At 44.8% G+C, this 13186-nt stretch overlaps 1 protein-coding gene across 8 annotated transcripts in view; it reads right to left on the reverse strand.

The window, feature by feature from the left end:
• The window catches only part of PDE1C (phosphodiesterase 1C), a 370389-nt gene that overhangs the window by 60548 nt on the left and 296655 nt on the right, over nucleotides 1-13186 (reverse strand). For all 8 annotated transcript variants that reach the window (XM_055708673.1, XM_055708674.1, XM_055708678.1 and 5 more), the window contains 3 exons: nucleotides 11561-11701; nucleotides 5152-5252; nucleotides 3320-3448 (listed from right to left, as the gene is read on the reverse strand). In XM_055708673.1, coding sequence (XP_055564648.1) covers nucleotides 3320-3448; nucleotides 5152-5252; nucleotides 11561-11701 — 371 coding nt within the window. The remainder of the gene's footprint in view (nucleotides 1-3319; nucleotides 3449-5151; nucleotides 5253-11560; nucleotides 11702-13186) is intronic.

Here is a 13186-nt window from a genome sequence, read left to right on the forward strand (position 1 = left end):
GAAGTTAATGTCTTGGTTTATTATTCTCATAGGCCAAACAACAACTCATCCAGTGGCCAATGTCGCAGCTTTGATTTTTTGTTTCTAACCGATGTCCTGCAGACGATTCATGTGTAAACATGCTATGTGGCACAGTCCCACAAGCACAGTCTTCTGGTATTTTTATTACTGATTGCCATGATAAGACTCTGGCTGACTTTACATGTAAACACGTCCAAGCCTTGCATTGATCCCTCTGGAAAATGCCTTTCTCTTCTCTTTAGAATAATTACTTCATGGGTTTACCTTTCTTGCCTCAGAGAACCTGACATCATTTTGTAGGATACTTTGTCGGATGTGTCTTTGCTCCGTATCAGCGTTCACCTCAGAGCTGTACTGTTCCCCTCGCACTCATGGGGAAGGGACAGGGAAAAGGCCATTGGAGATCACCTGATCTCTATGCTAGGAGCCAACAGTAACATCTCTTGAAGTGAGCCACTTTGCTCATTTCATCCACCTGAAGTCTCGTTACTTTATTCTTATGGAAATAAATAGGGAAAACACTACAAGGAAGCATTTTCATTGGCTGATTCTCACTCAAGGTGTAACACTCAGAATATCCATGTGCCCATCCTGGATGCGCAGAAACGAACTTTTCCAAGTACAGGGTGTGATTATGCAACCACGCACACACTGTTATGTACAAAAGAAGGCTTTCACCAAAGTCATCTCCATTCAGTCAAAAAACATTCCAGATTTCTCACCACAATCACAAAAGGAGTAACAGTGATTGACAAGGAGGGCTCAGCATTACTTGAGGGACAAAACCCCCAAGCAGCTTTACAGACAAAGTCAGTATTGCATTAAAGGTCACTTCCCACAGCTGTACTCCAATACAGAGTTAAGGAGCTAAACATTTTCCAGATGCCCTTTTAATCCTGTACTTGATGGTAAAGGGCTTGTGCTAAACATACTTTGTTTCAATAAACTGCATGGAAATTGTTAACAATGAAATACACTACCAGAAGAGACATCTATAGCCGTATCTTGGAAAGCATCTGTTCACTTGGCAGTTAATTTTCTTAATTTGCTTGGATTCGTTTTTGTTACAGTTTCTTCATTTACTTGTTGATCACTTCCACAAATGGGATTAATGACATGAGGCAAGCAAACGGATTTTCAAATATTTAACAAGCAACAGAGGGTTGCTTAAATGAAGAAAGGTAGTTTAAGTACTAGTAAGCATCCAACTCTTTTCTCCTTGACTTAGCGCAAAAGACCTCTTTCAGTCTCACCTGCTTCCCTTATGAAAGCTGTGCCCATTTATTTTCCAACCGTAAAATCTAGCTCCAGTTTGCTACATTTCTTTCCTGAAAATACATTCCCTAATTAATGACTGAATAACACAAAAGCAATAAAATCCACACAGGCACCTAGGATTTCAAAACCCACGGACCATCAGATTTTCTCTTACTAGTAATGTGAAAAAAGGAATGAGAGTTCAGCTCAGAAAGGCACTTCAGAATTTGCTTTCCAAAAACCATCACTCGGGCCTTTTGCTGAGAGAGATTTATCAGGTATGTCTACAAAAATCAAGTTCAGTTTGGACACACTTCAACAGTTGCCCAAAGCATCCTGCAGTACTGAGGGTCCGATTTTTGAGTGCCAGTCTAAGAAATCGGGGCTTCTTGGTTTTTATCTCAACACCTCAGGTCCAGCTAAAGTCAGCTGACGTCTCCAGTGCTTCCCAAACATTTGCCTATGGGATTTCAAAGTCGCAGTCAAAAGCAAAAGCACACAAAAATCCACAGTTTTGGAGCTAGAGCACATCCAGATAATAGCCTTTATTCTGCAGGTGCTGCTTGATTCACAGCTACAAAATAATAAAGCCCTACTTGAGAGAGAACAACGCAGCAAACCAAACCGCTCCATATTTTTGCTCAGGCAGTTACAGTGTTTCTTAGAGATGGGTTAATCTTTGAAACTTTGGGTCTAAACATATGGCCTCAACAGAACACACATGCTGACACTACAGAATCAATGAGAAATATCGGAAGCTAGCTTTGATTCAAGCAAAAACAGTTGACAGCTCCAAAGCAGACCATTTTCCTAAAGAGAGTATCTACACAGTGAAGCACGCTCAATGAGCTGCTCTGCTGTTCCCAGCAGACAGTGGCTCTAGGGCTGCTCTTTCTAGTCAGTTAGTTCTTTGCTTTTCGCCCACCAACATAAAAGGAAGCAGTAATTTGCTGCCAGTATTTGACAAGGCATTACCAGCTGTAGCTAAAAAAATAAACTAGATTTTTAACACCTCAATGCAGATTTTTTTTTTTTTCCGTTCCTGCTTGCTGCCCACCATGAGACTATTTTCTATATTGGGGGAAAGAATTTCTCAGGCCACTCCTCCACAACCCTCACATTGATTGAAATCAGCCATGCAAATTCCCGAGTTGTATTCCTGGTGTTCAGATATAGGATCACATCACTGTCCACAAGTTAAAATAAACAGGAACTTCAGGCTAAAGCAGAGCCTTCACTGACCAGCTTGCTAAAAGCCAGGCCCCAGAGAAGGGCTCATTTCCCCACGTTAATATTAAAAAAAACAATGAACTGCTTGCTCAGCACTGTGTCACAATTAAGCCTATGCAGGAGGCACCATGCATCACGTAAGATCCCACAAGTTGCTTCCTCTCCCATGAGAAAGACCCACGGAGCAGGATTCTTCCTGTCTAGCACATTGGGTTATTTTTAAAGTACCACCCCCTGGAGTTCAAAACACCCATAAAAACAGAAAGCTCTCATCAGTTTGAACTGTCTGCTATTAGAAAGCAAATCATGGGCTGATTTTGGCACAGAAATCATACGTCGCATGAAGCTTATTTCAAATTACAGCTTCTTACATCACCTTGGCATATACAGTACACTGATTTATGCTCTTTGGACTGGGTTCTTTTTTGCATTAAGACTCATTTATAATTTCTAGGCATGGAGTGTCAAAGTAGATAAAGGTTACATTTATGCTTCAGGATGGACAAACAGCAGGCTAGCTCTACACTCCGTTACAAATGGATCTGTATGAAGGGTGTCTCTGTCAGACTTAGAAATTCGAGGGGAGTCAATTTCCTATTATAATCCATCGTCACCAAGTATGGTCTCACTACCAGAGGTGAAAACTGAAAGCAGAAATAAGCAAGACAAACTCCTTCTAAAGCTTTTTTTTTGGTAGCAATACAAATACCAATGTGTAATATACAATAATGCATATTGCCATTCAAACAAGGCAGTAACGGTCTGTGGCGATACTGCAAGGTCCCTAGGCAGCCACCATGCTCATTTTTACCTCCAGTCATCCTTTGAGAGATTAGATAAAATATTCATCTCTTCATCATCTTGCAAAAGACGATACGCTGCACTAACGTGGTGATTTTCAAGCACAGACCGGTCATTATATAGAATGGCTGAGTCTGACCTAGCATTTAAAAGAAAACATAGGAAAGGTTATGTTTCTTCCCTGTCCCTTTTCCTTTGATCAGCTACAGAGAATTAGTTCTATAGCACGGACAGGAGTATTTTAAGAGCATTTGTAATACTTTGTTCGTTGCTGTTATTCAGTAAAAGAAAAGTAAAGATCAAAACTCACACAAAATTGATTTCATCAATCGAGACTCACGTAGCCTCTCTGTTACACACTTAAAAAATATGCTGAGAGCTGCGAGAGGTATCTAAACTTACAGCTGAATCATGAGGTTCTTTTCCAGCTCTTGTGCATGTTGCTCTCATAATAAAGCCTGATGGTACCCAAGGAAGCAATTGCAAGTTGTGTCCCAATATTGTTTCCAGAACAGCAAACTGGCTGTCAGCAAGATAGAACTGAGCTGCTTTCTGTCATCTGTGCGCTCGGCTACGCTGTCTGGAAGGGCAATTGCCAGCGGAACAGAGTAAGGCCAAAGGTACTTCATGCCTTAGTTTAAGCTCTAGGACACAGAGCTGAGACTGATGGATGGCTGAGGTGGTCTGAAGACAAAGGTGTTGCTGGAACTTAATGGCACCAGAGGGTGAGTATGGTTTGTTACAGGCCCCACTCAGTTCTGCTTCCCAGAGAGCAGTGTATACTTCTCCCTCCTGACACTTTAAACCCTCAAGGTTTCAGTGTCACAGAAATTACTATTTTGGAAATACAGCAGATCCCTAATTCTTGCATGCATGAAGCGCAAGTAAGAAGTGGAGTGTGGCTTGGCCCAGAAGAGAAACAGAAACATCCTTCTACATTCCATTCCCAAGCTTTCCTGAGCACATGTGTGATTTAGCCTAGCAACATTTATCTATCTGCATGATTCAGCTAACATCCTCCAGGTATCTTACTTAGAGTGAGATGCAACGCATCTTAGAAATGCCCAGGTGTCAGTCAAGGATATCTACATATTTTGTCACCACTACCAGTACACTCCCATTGTCAAAATAACAATAACAAAATGCCCAGTTATTGCTGCAACCACAGACTTCACAATCTTTTCATGCTTCAGAATTTTGCTGCCATCTTCATCTTCTTCTCTCTTCCACCAACCCAGAAGCCTTATAGAAGATTCTGAGTTCAAAAAAATACAGCGGTTCGGTCTAGTCTGGGAACAGCTAGTTGCTATCTAGCAATTTACAAAGCTCTAAAAAATGATGTCCCTGAACAGGTAGCGGTAAACATACACTTTGGCTGCAGGTGTGCTTTTCCACTCAAGTGAAAATAGTACATGTAGCATTGGTGTTCACCGATAAATACAGGTATTGTTAAGTTCTTAACCTATGTAGTTGATATCTGATTCTTCAAATTCAATGAGAAAAAAACTGTTGAATTATAGTAGCTCCTCCAAAACTGTAACTCCATCAAAATACGACACCCTGTACAGCAACTTGTCTTTGGCAGCTTTACACAGAAACATTTTGGGACCTTCCTTTTTCCTGATTATTAATATGAAATCATGCTCAGGAAGCTAGAATGCATGCATTCCACTGTAAATGGCTGAGCAAGACAAAACTAAATGCAACCTAAGGCAGTGAACTTTCCTCCTGTAACACTTCAAAGCAAAAGCTCCTGTGCTTTCCTAGGTGGCTGTGCCGTTATTCCCCAAAGGTTCCTCCCTCCATTTCCCAGCCCTTCATCGTGATTTACAATGGCCTCACCGTGTCTGGATATGAAAGTTGTTGGTGGTTCCAGTGTGTTCATAGTCATGGATGGCAGCTGCAAAGATCATAGCGAAGATCTCCAGCTCTGTCAGCCAGTGCTGAAAAGAGATTAAGAGCAATCAGATAAACCGTCATTTTCCCAGGCATTAAAGCTTTTGTCCTTTAAGGCAAGTTATCCCCTGCTGACAGTCAATGCCGCACATCATTGCCTTTCCCCTGCAGCCTGCCAGCTGTTGTAAGCAAACTTCTGCGGTTGATGCACAAAAGCCAAACCAGTGTTTTTCCTGAAGCTTCATCCAAATAAACTGAGCTTCAGCAAAATGTTTTCAGGAGCTAGTAAGGCTTAAGGCAGAGCAAGGGGAAACATGTGCCCTTCTTAAAAAGCACTGTGTGAGGAAGAGAGAGGGGAAAACCTCAAGACAATCAAGGTTCTTCAAGTGGAACTTGATGACACATGTGCAGGTACTCATGTTCTACCACGGTATGTACTTTCAGCTCAGCTGACCTTTGTAGCAGAGCCTCAAATACAGAAGAATGTCACTAACTTCCAGTAGCTAAAAGTCATAGAACCATAGAACCATAGAATGGTTTGGGTTAGAAAGGACCTTAACGGTCATCTAGTTCCACCCCCCCTGCCATGGGCAGGGACACCGTCCGCTAGCCCAGGTTGCTCCAAGCCCCATCCATCCAGCCTGGCCTTGAACACTGCCAGGGATGGGGCACCCACAGCTTCTCTGGGCAGCCTGTGCCAGTGCCTCACCACCCTCACAGTAAAGAATGTCTTCCTAATATCCAATCTAAATCTATCCTTTTTTGGTTAAAGCCATGTACCCCTTGTCCTATCTCAACAGGCCCTGCTGAAAAGTTTGTCCTCGTCTTTCTTATAAGCCCCCTTTAAGTATCGAAATGCTGCAGTAGGTCTCCCCAGAGCCTTCTCTTCTCCAGGCTGAACAACCCCAACTCTCTCAGCCTGTCTGCATAGGAGAGGAGCTCCAGCCTTCTGGTCATCTTCATGGCCCTCCTATGGACTCGTTCCAACAGGTCCATGTCCTTTTTATGTTGGTGGCTCCAGAGCTGAACGCAGTACTCCACGTGGGGTCTCACCACAGTGGAAGAGAGGGGGAGAATCCCCTCCCTCGACCTGCTGGCCACATTTGTTTTGATACAGCCCAGGATAGGGTTGGCCCTCTGGCTACGAGTGCACATTGTTGGGTCATGTTGAGCTTTTCATCCACCAGCACCCTCAAGTCCTTCTCCTCAGGGGAGCTCTCAACCCATTCTCCACCCAGCCTGTATTGATAGCAGGGCTTGCCCCAACCCAGATGCAGGACCTTGCACTTGGCCTCGTTGAACTTCATGAGGTTCACAGGGGCTCCCCCATGAGCTGAGCTTGGAGGAGGTGATCCTTGAATGTTAACCATCTTTCTTGGTGCCTCTTCGTGCCAGGGCTCTCATGCTACTCTACCAAGCAGATCCCTGAAGAGGCCAGAATCTGCTTTCCTGAAGTCCAGGGCAGTGATCTGGCTGTGTGCCCTCCTTGCTGCCCTAAGGATTTTGAACACCACCATTTTGTGGTCACTGCAGCCAAGGCTGCCCTTAAGCTTCACATTCCCCACCAGCCCCTCCATGTTGGTGAGAACAAGGTTCAGCATGGCACCTCTCTTCACTGGCTCCTCCATCACTTGGAAGTTATTGTCAACACAGTCCAAGAATGTCCTGAATTGCCTGAGCCCTGCTGTGTTGTCCTCTCCAACAAATATCGGGGTGGCTGAAGTCCCCCATGAGGACCAGGGCTCATGAACATCATGTGGCTTGTACCTGTCTATAGAGGGCTTCGCCTGCTCAGTCTTCCTGGTTGGACGGCCTGTAGCAGACCCCCACTATAATGTCACCTGTCGCTCCCCATCCAGCCCCAGATGGAGCTCCATGCATTTGAGCTGGCTGCTGACCTAGAGGGTGAAGCCCCCTCCTCCCTTCCCCTGCCCGTCCTTCCTACAGAGCTTCTAATCCTTCCGTTCCAGTCTTCAGCAATGACTGAATCATAAGGAAAAAGGGGCACAAAACCTCACAAGATGTACTTCTTGCTATTTATTTACCATTTATAGACACATTGGAGAAAGTCCTGAGGGTTTTTTTTTTCCTAATTGCCTAGTCGAAGCCTTATTTTTCAATGCTTAACTCGCTTCTAACTTAGATTTCTAAATGATTCAGAGGCTTTTAATCATTTTTCTCAGAGTCAATCAATCATTTTACATCTGGGTTTCCACTGGCAGCACACAAGGAGGGCTGTTAACATCAAGAGCATCAGAGACAAAGGTTCTGGGTACTATAGATGCTGTAAATATTTGTATGAAATGCTTAAACATACTAAATTTAGAGAAAACCTTTACCACAGTGGCTGCCAAATATTTTTGTAACAGTTCACTGTCAAGCTGCAAACGTCTTGACAGACATTCATGTACAAACTGCCTTTTAATTCAAAGCCCAGTAAAGGCAATATGGTTTCATAAATCTATTCTAGACAACTACTACAGCTCAGGGACCATCACTGGCCTGTTAACCACAGTGCAGGGGAAGCACAGGTAACGGGGGGTCTGTACACAGCGACCTGTCTAGCTTTCTCCTGCCATTCACAGCCACCTCTGCGCAACCAATTATGAATTAAGCAAGTCTCGGTATAAACGATCTCCTTACATTAAAGATGCGGTTTGAAAATATTGGCCAGTGATATTTCGCACAATGCCACTGACCATAATCAAGGCAGCTCTTGAATTTTCGGGGGGGGTGTGGTGTGTGAAAGATCAAGAAATGAGCAGACACACAAACCAAATTATTTTCTCATTTCTACACAGTTGGTCCAGGACAGGAATGGACAGCACTAATGGTGGAGAAATCTGTGATGTTTCTGTTTCCAGGCATGACTTGTGAATAAGGAATGCTTTACAGCTGATAAAGAACATGATTTCAACATTCTAGCAACAGCGTCTGGCAACTGCAATGGAAAAGAAATGGAACTAGGGTTTCCAAGATACAAGATCTAGATCTGGACTTCCATTCCTCAACCATGTTCTGCCATTTCCCAAAAGGTGAGCGTGTGAATGACAGAAAAATAATCAGGCAAAAGCGCTCAGGAACAGGCAGAGCAAACCTACATTATGCACGCAGAACTACCACGGGGCATGCTCAGCTAGTCTGATGCATCCACTTCAGACCTTCAGGGCACCATCTGACAAGTCCCACTCCAACAGCATGTTATGACCCAAATCTTAAAACATCAGTAAGGCTGCGAGCTCTGCGCCTGAGGTCCTCTACCCCTTAAGGCATGCACAGGAAAAGTGCTAACTTGCATGCGCTACCAAACCATCACTGGCTGAACAAGTTTGGGTAAATGGCGCTTTTCAAATAGGGTGTAATACACCTGAGGAGAGATATTAAATATCATAACAGCATTTGCAGAAGACCACTCAGAACACAGACTGGGATTACCGTTGTGAATAGTGGGTAATAAATAAATCAGTGTAAGTAGCACAAAGTCAAAATAGGCTTGTGACTAACAGGAGGGAAATAGCAGGTAAGTAATTGCAACCTTTTAGTCCCTTTTATCTGCTACAACCTTGCAAGGCTGCAAACAAGATGGCAAAGAGCCCGCAGAGAACGGATGCCATCTCCATCAAAGCAGTGATATTACCATTTACTAGTCTGTGATGGACTTCATTTTGGGAACAGAGAGCTAGCTTTAAAGAACAAATTCATCATGAGCTATTGAGAAAGCAGCAGGACACTGTCACAGGTGAAAAGAATGAGGAAATGTGAATGTTTTTCATTTCTAAAGGGTTGATAAAAACAATCCAGAACCAAACCTTCAACTTTCTGCATTGATAGGGGGTGCGGGATAGAGGGGGAAGAAGGCATGAAAGAACAAGTATTGGCTTCTAGGGTGGAAACAAGAAAGGGTAATGAGGCATGATTCTCTTTCACAAACATACAGTAAATATGAAGAAGTAGCTACTAAGGCAAGTCATTGGCATGTAAACAAAAGGATTGATGCATATCGATGCCTACAGGAAGAAAGAGGAAGGAGCAGTCTTCCATTCTAACAAAACAAATGGATGCATTTCCAAGAAAATGCTACAAAGCAAAGAGAGCAATAATTAGCTTTTTTCCTTCCCCAGAGTTTATGGTCTTTTATTCAAAAGAAGTTATCATTTGCAGAGCTCATGATGATTAGTCTAGAGGAGAGGAGGATCTCACTTCCCTTTGGTACAAACAGATGTGACAAAAGTCTCGCACTTCTGCAGGTTTACATGTCTGCTGCAGGAAACAGTATCCTCTAATTCTTGACAGTATCACAGAAAGAACTCTGAGAAAGAACACCGAGGCTGACCCAGGACCATTGAGGACTACCAAGGACGAGCCAGAACCACCGAGGATCGCCAAGGATGACCCAGGACCACCGAGGACCACCCATAATGACCCAGGACCACCAGAGACTGTTGGACTCCCCTGGAGCACCACCCAGGTTACTGGGGCCTGCAGGTGGCATTTTTGCAGTCTGAGGATGAGCAGGACAGTGGGGGGTGGCTGTCCTCAGCCAGCTCTCGCCTCAGGTACCAAATACAGGGGGGTGAACATGAAGCCAGACCCACCCTGGCAGCGTGCACAGAACAACAACCCGTCAGCACAGAAGGCAGATGCCCCATCCATCCCTGGGAACATTCAAGATGGACAGACAGCTCCTCCCATGGAGAAGCAGGCAACTTCAGTTCTGACACAAAGAATTTTGGCCAAGATTGGACAACAAACAACAAAAAAATAAACCCAATAAAATCCGATTTAAAAAAAAACCCAAACAAACCACACAATAAAAATCAGTTTCATAAACAAAAAAGCTCTACACTCTTCTTTTAGCACTTTTGAGAGGGCATGCACGCTCCTGTGTCCCATCCTGGCCTCCCCAGGGCAGGAAAGACACTGCCATCTGCATTGCAGGCCCACGGGAAGCTTTGTCTATGTGTCTGTACAAGCTGCAAACCTGACCTAACTCCTCTTTGCTTCACACGCAGTCAGGAGCAACTGACACAACTTCAAGCAGAATCGGGCACCAGAGACAGGCAGGCCCTGCCTCCTTCCACATCGGTCTTTGGCAAACGCTACAACTCACACCTGCAGCCCACGTTCCACACGGCAGACCCGGCACACGTTCACCCGAGGCACCGGAGCATGCTGAGTCCTCAGGGGAGAGCACCCAGCTCTGGCCTCAGAACTGAAAGCAACATTACTGTGGCAGTCAAGGCACTGCAGAAAGGCAGACCACAGGCACAAAAGCTTGCTCCTGACTAAGCACGGTTCAATTACGTCCTGAAAGCGGCCCCAAAGACACAGCAGGAGCTGCGCGATGCCTCATCAGCTCACCCCTCTCTGCCCTGTGCTCCACCACACACAGTACACGCTGGCAGTGGCATTTCTTCAGCTTCCTCACCCAGCTGCACAGAAAAAGGTGTCATCAACATACAGAGGAAGACACAAGTATTACCACCAGGGATGCTGACTGCCAGCTTTGATGGTGATTTCCCACAGCCCATCTAAATTACTCGCGGCACTGGGCACAGTGGGGGAATTTGGTTGGGCTGAGTCACATGTAACCATGGGTTTCCTTCAGCCTTCTCTTCCAACACTTCCCAGTTAGGGAGCTTCCAACAACTGGGGAGCGTTCAAGAAGGCAGGAGCTGCAGTAAGAGCCTCAGGCAACTTTCTGGGCCATAGCTGAAAACAAAGTCTAATGGCTCAGCACCACTCTAGAATCTGTCTGCCTTCAATTTCTTTAGTCCATCTTCAGACTATTTCTGTTGTTTGTCTTGACAGCCAGTGTGGGAACATAGTGTGCGCTACGTCTTTGTGTGTAAGACCCATTCCTGTCATTGCTGTCAGCAGGTTTCTATGGAAGCCAGTTCAGCTGCTCTTGCTGTGGAGACTGGATGAAGCTCAGCACCTCCAGAGCATGGCTCCTGCCATCCTCAGATAAGTGGAAGGAACTGGCCTTTGGAGGTACTGCCTTGCTCCCTGAAGTGACAAGAAAGCTGAGACAATTGCTTCTTCACATCAGGGAAGTGAATTCCAACAGAAGTGAGTTGGCAGAATCTCCCAGGAGACCTGTAGCAGAGTCAAAACCTGAGCTTGGGTTTCTCATTCATCCTCTTTTAGACCACTGTTAAAAAAAGTTATTGTCACCTTCACCTGTTTTCTATTTCTATATAATCCCACGTCTCTACTTTCATGAGCAGAGTCATATGAAATTAAGTTTGTCTATAGTGCAAACGGGTTCTACTGTGGATAATCATAATCTCCTTATTGAGTTAAAACTGTTGTAATCTCTTTATACATTCATGATGCCAAGTCCTAGACTTACCACTACGCCTGTCTTGAAAAGGAGGTAATGGACCGTCTGTGTCACATCTGCGGCGTGCATTAGGTTGTGATAAGGGTTTTTGTGTTTGCTGTAGCCAACCTCCAGAGCTTCCACAAAGGACACCAGGGCAGAAATGGGGATCTGAGGAAAACAGCACAGAATTACAAACTAAATAATCACCTGTAACTGCTAGCATTCAGAGGGGAGCATTTTGATAAGAGGTCCCAAAGAGCAGTTTGTACTTCACAAATAAATAATACGCTAACGCATCTGAAACAGGCACTCAACAGAGGGAGTGAATCCAGGTTATTTCCTGAAACTGGCTTTCCCATCCCTAATTACAATATGGATGAATCATTCCCACACATAAATACACGCAAGTATACTACCAGATGCTGTCTGGAAGACACATACAGTACTAAAAGTAACAGAGCGCACTTGATTGATTGCCCCTGGAGAAATATTTCTAATTAGGCCACAAGCATCTGTCTGTTCCCCTCACAACCCACTGGAATAGATCTCTGCTTTAGCATTCACAGTCAAGATTTTCTAACAAAACACATCATATAGGAAGTCTGGGATACTCTACCAGAAGGAGTATCATTTATCAGACCTTCACAGTAAAATCCAGCCTGCCCATCCTATGGGATTGCCGTGCTTTTCTGACTCCAAGAGTAGAACTGCACACATATGAGAAAATGCAGTTCAGGGGATTTCTAGACAGAAGACTATGCAGGCTCAACAGAGGGAATTGGCAACATGGGTTCTCCAGTTTCATCTACTCAAATGGCAAATACCCTAAACGTTCAGATGTCCATAGCTAGAGGAGCAGCAGGGGAGGATGCAGTTCTGACCAGTGACCTTCTTCAAACATTTATCATTGGGCACAGGCAGGTCCTCAAGGAGTACAGCAGCCAGAGATCTGCAAACCCTTGCCAACCAATGTCAGTGGGGACCCTGGGGAGTGCATGTGTCAATAGCAAAAGGGACAGCAGAGGATCTCGGTGGGGAGAACGTTCAAGATCTGAGAGCAGTGTTTCTGCTGTCCAAATTTAAGCTTGCTCAAAGTTGGAGGAAAACATGCTCAAAGTTGGAGGAAAACATACATGGCATTTGCATCTGCAAACCTCTGTCATGATTACGGAATTAGAGAATAGTTTCATGGTTTGGGTTGGGAGGCACCTTGAAAGTTCATCTAGTCCAACCATCCAGCAATGAGCAAGGAATCTTCAACTAGCTCAGGCTGCCTGGAGCCCTGTCCAGTCTGACCTTGAACGCTTCCAGGGATGGGGCACCTACCATCTCTGCACAACCTGTGCCAGTGCTTCAGCACCCTCATCATCAAAATTGTCTTCCTTATAACTAGCCCAAGTCTACCCTCCTTTACTTTAAAACCATTTACCCCTTGTCCTAGTGCAACAGGCAAAAGTTTCTCTCCATCTTTCTTTACAGACCCCCTTGAAGGACTGAAAGGCCACAGCAAGGTCTCCCTGGAGTCTTCTTTCCTCCACACTGAACAAGCCCAACCCTCTCAGACTCTTTTCACATCCATGCCCCTGATCATTTTGGTGGCCCTCCTCTGGACCTGCTCCCACACGTCCATGCCTTTGTTGTGCTGAGGACTCC

The sequence above is a fragment of the Falco cherrug genome, chromosome 4, assembly GCF_023634085.1.
Source record: "Falco cherrug isolate bFalChe1 chromosome 4, bFalChe1.pri, whole genome shotgun sequence".
NCBI lineage: Eukaryota > Metazoa > Chordata > Aves > Falconiformes > Falconidae > Falco > Falco cherrug.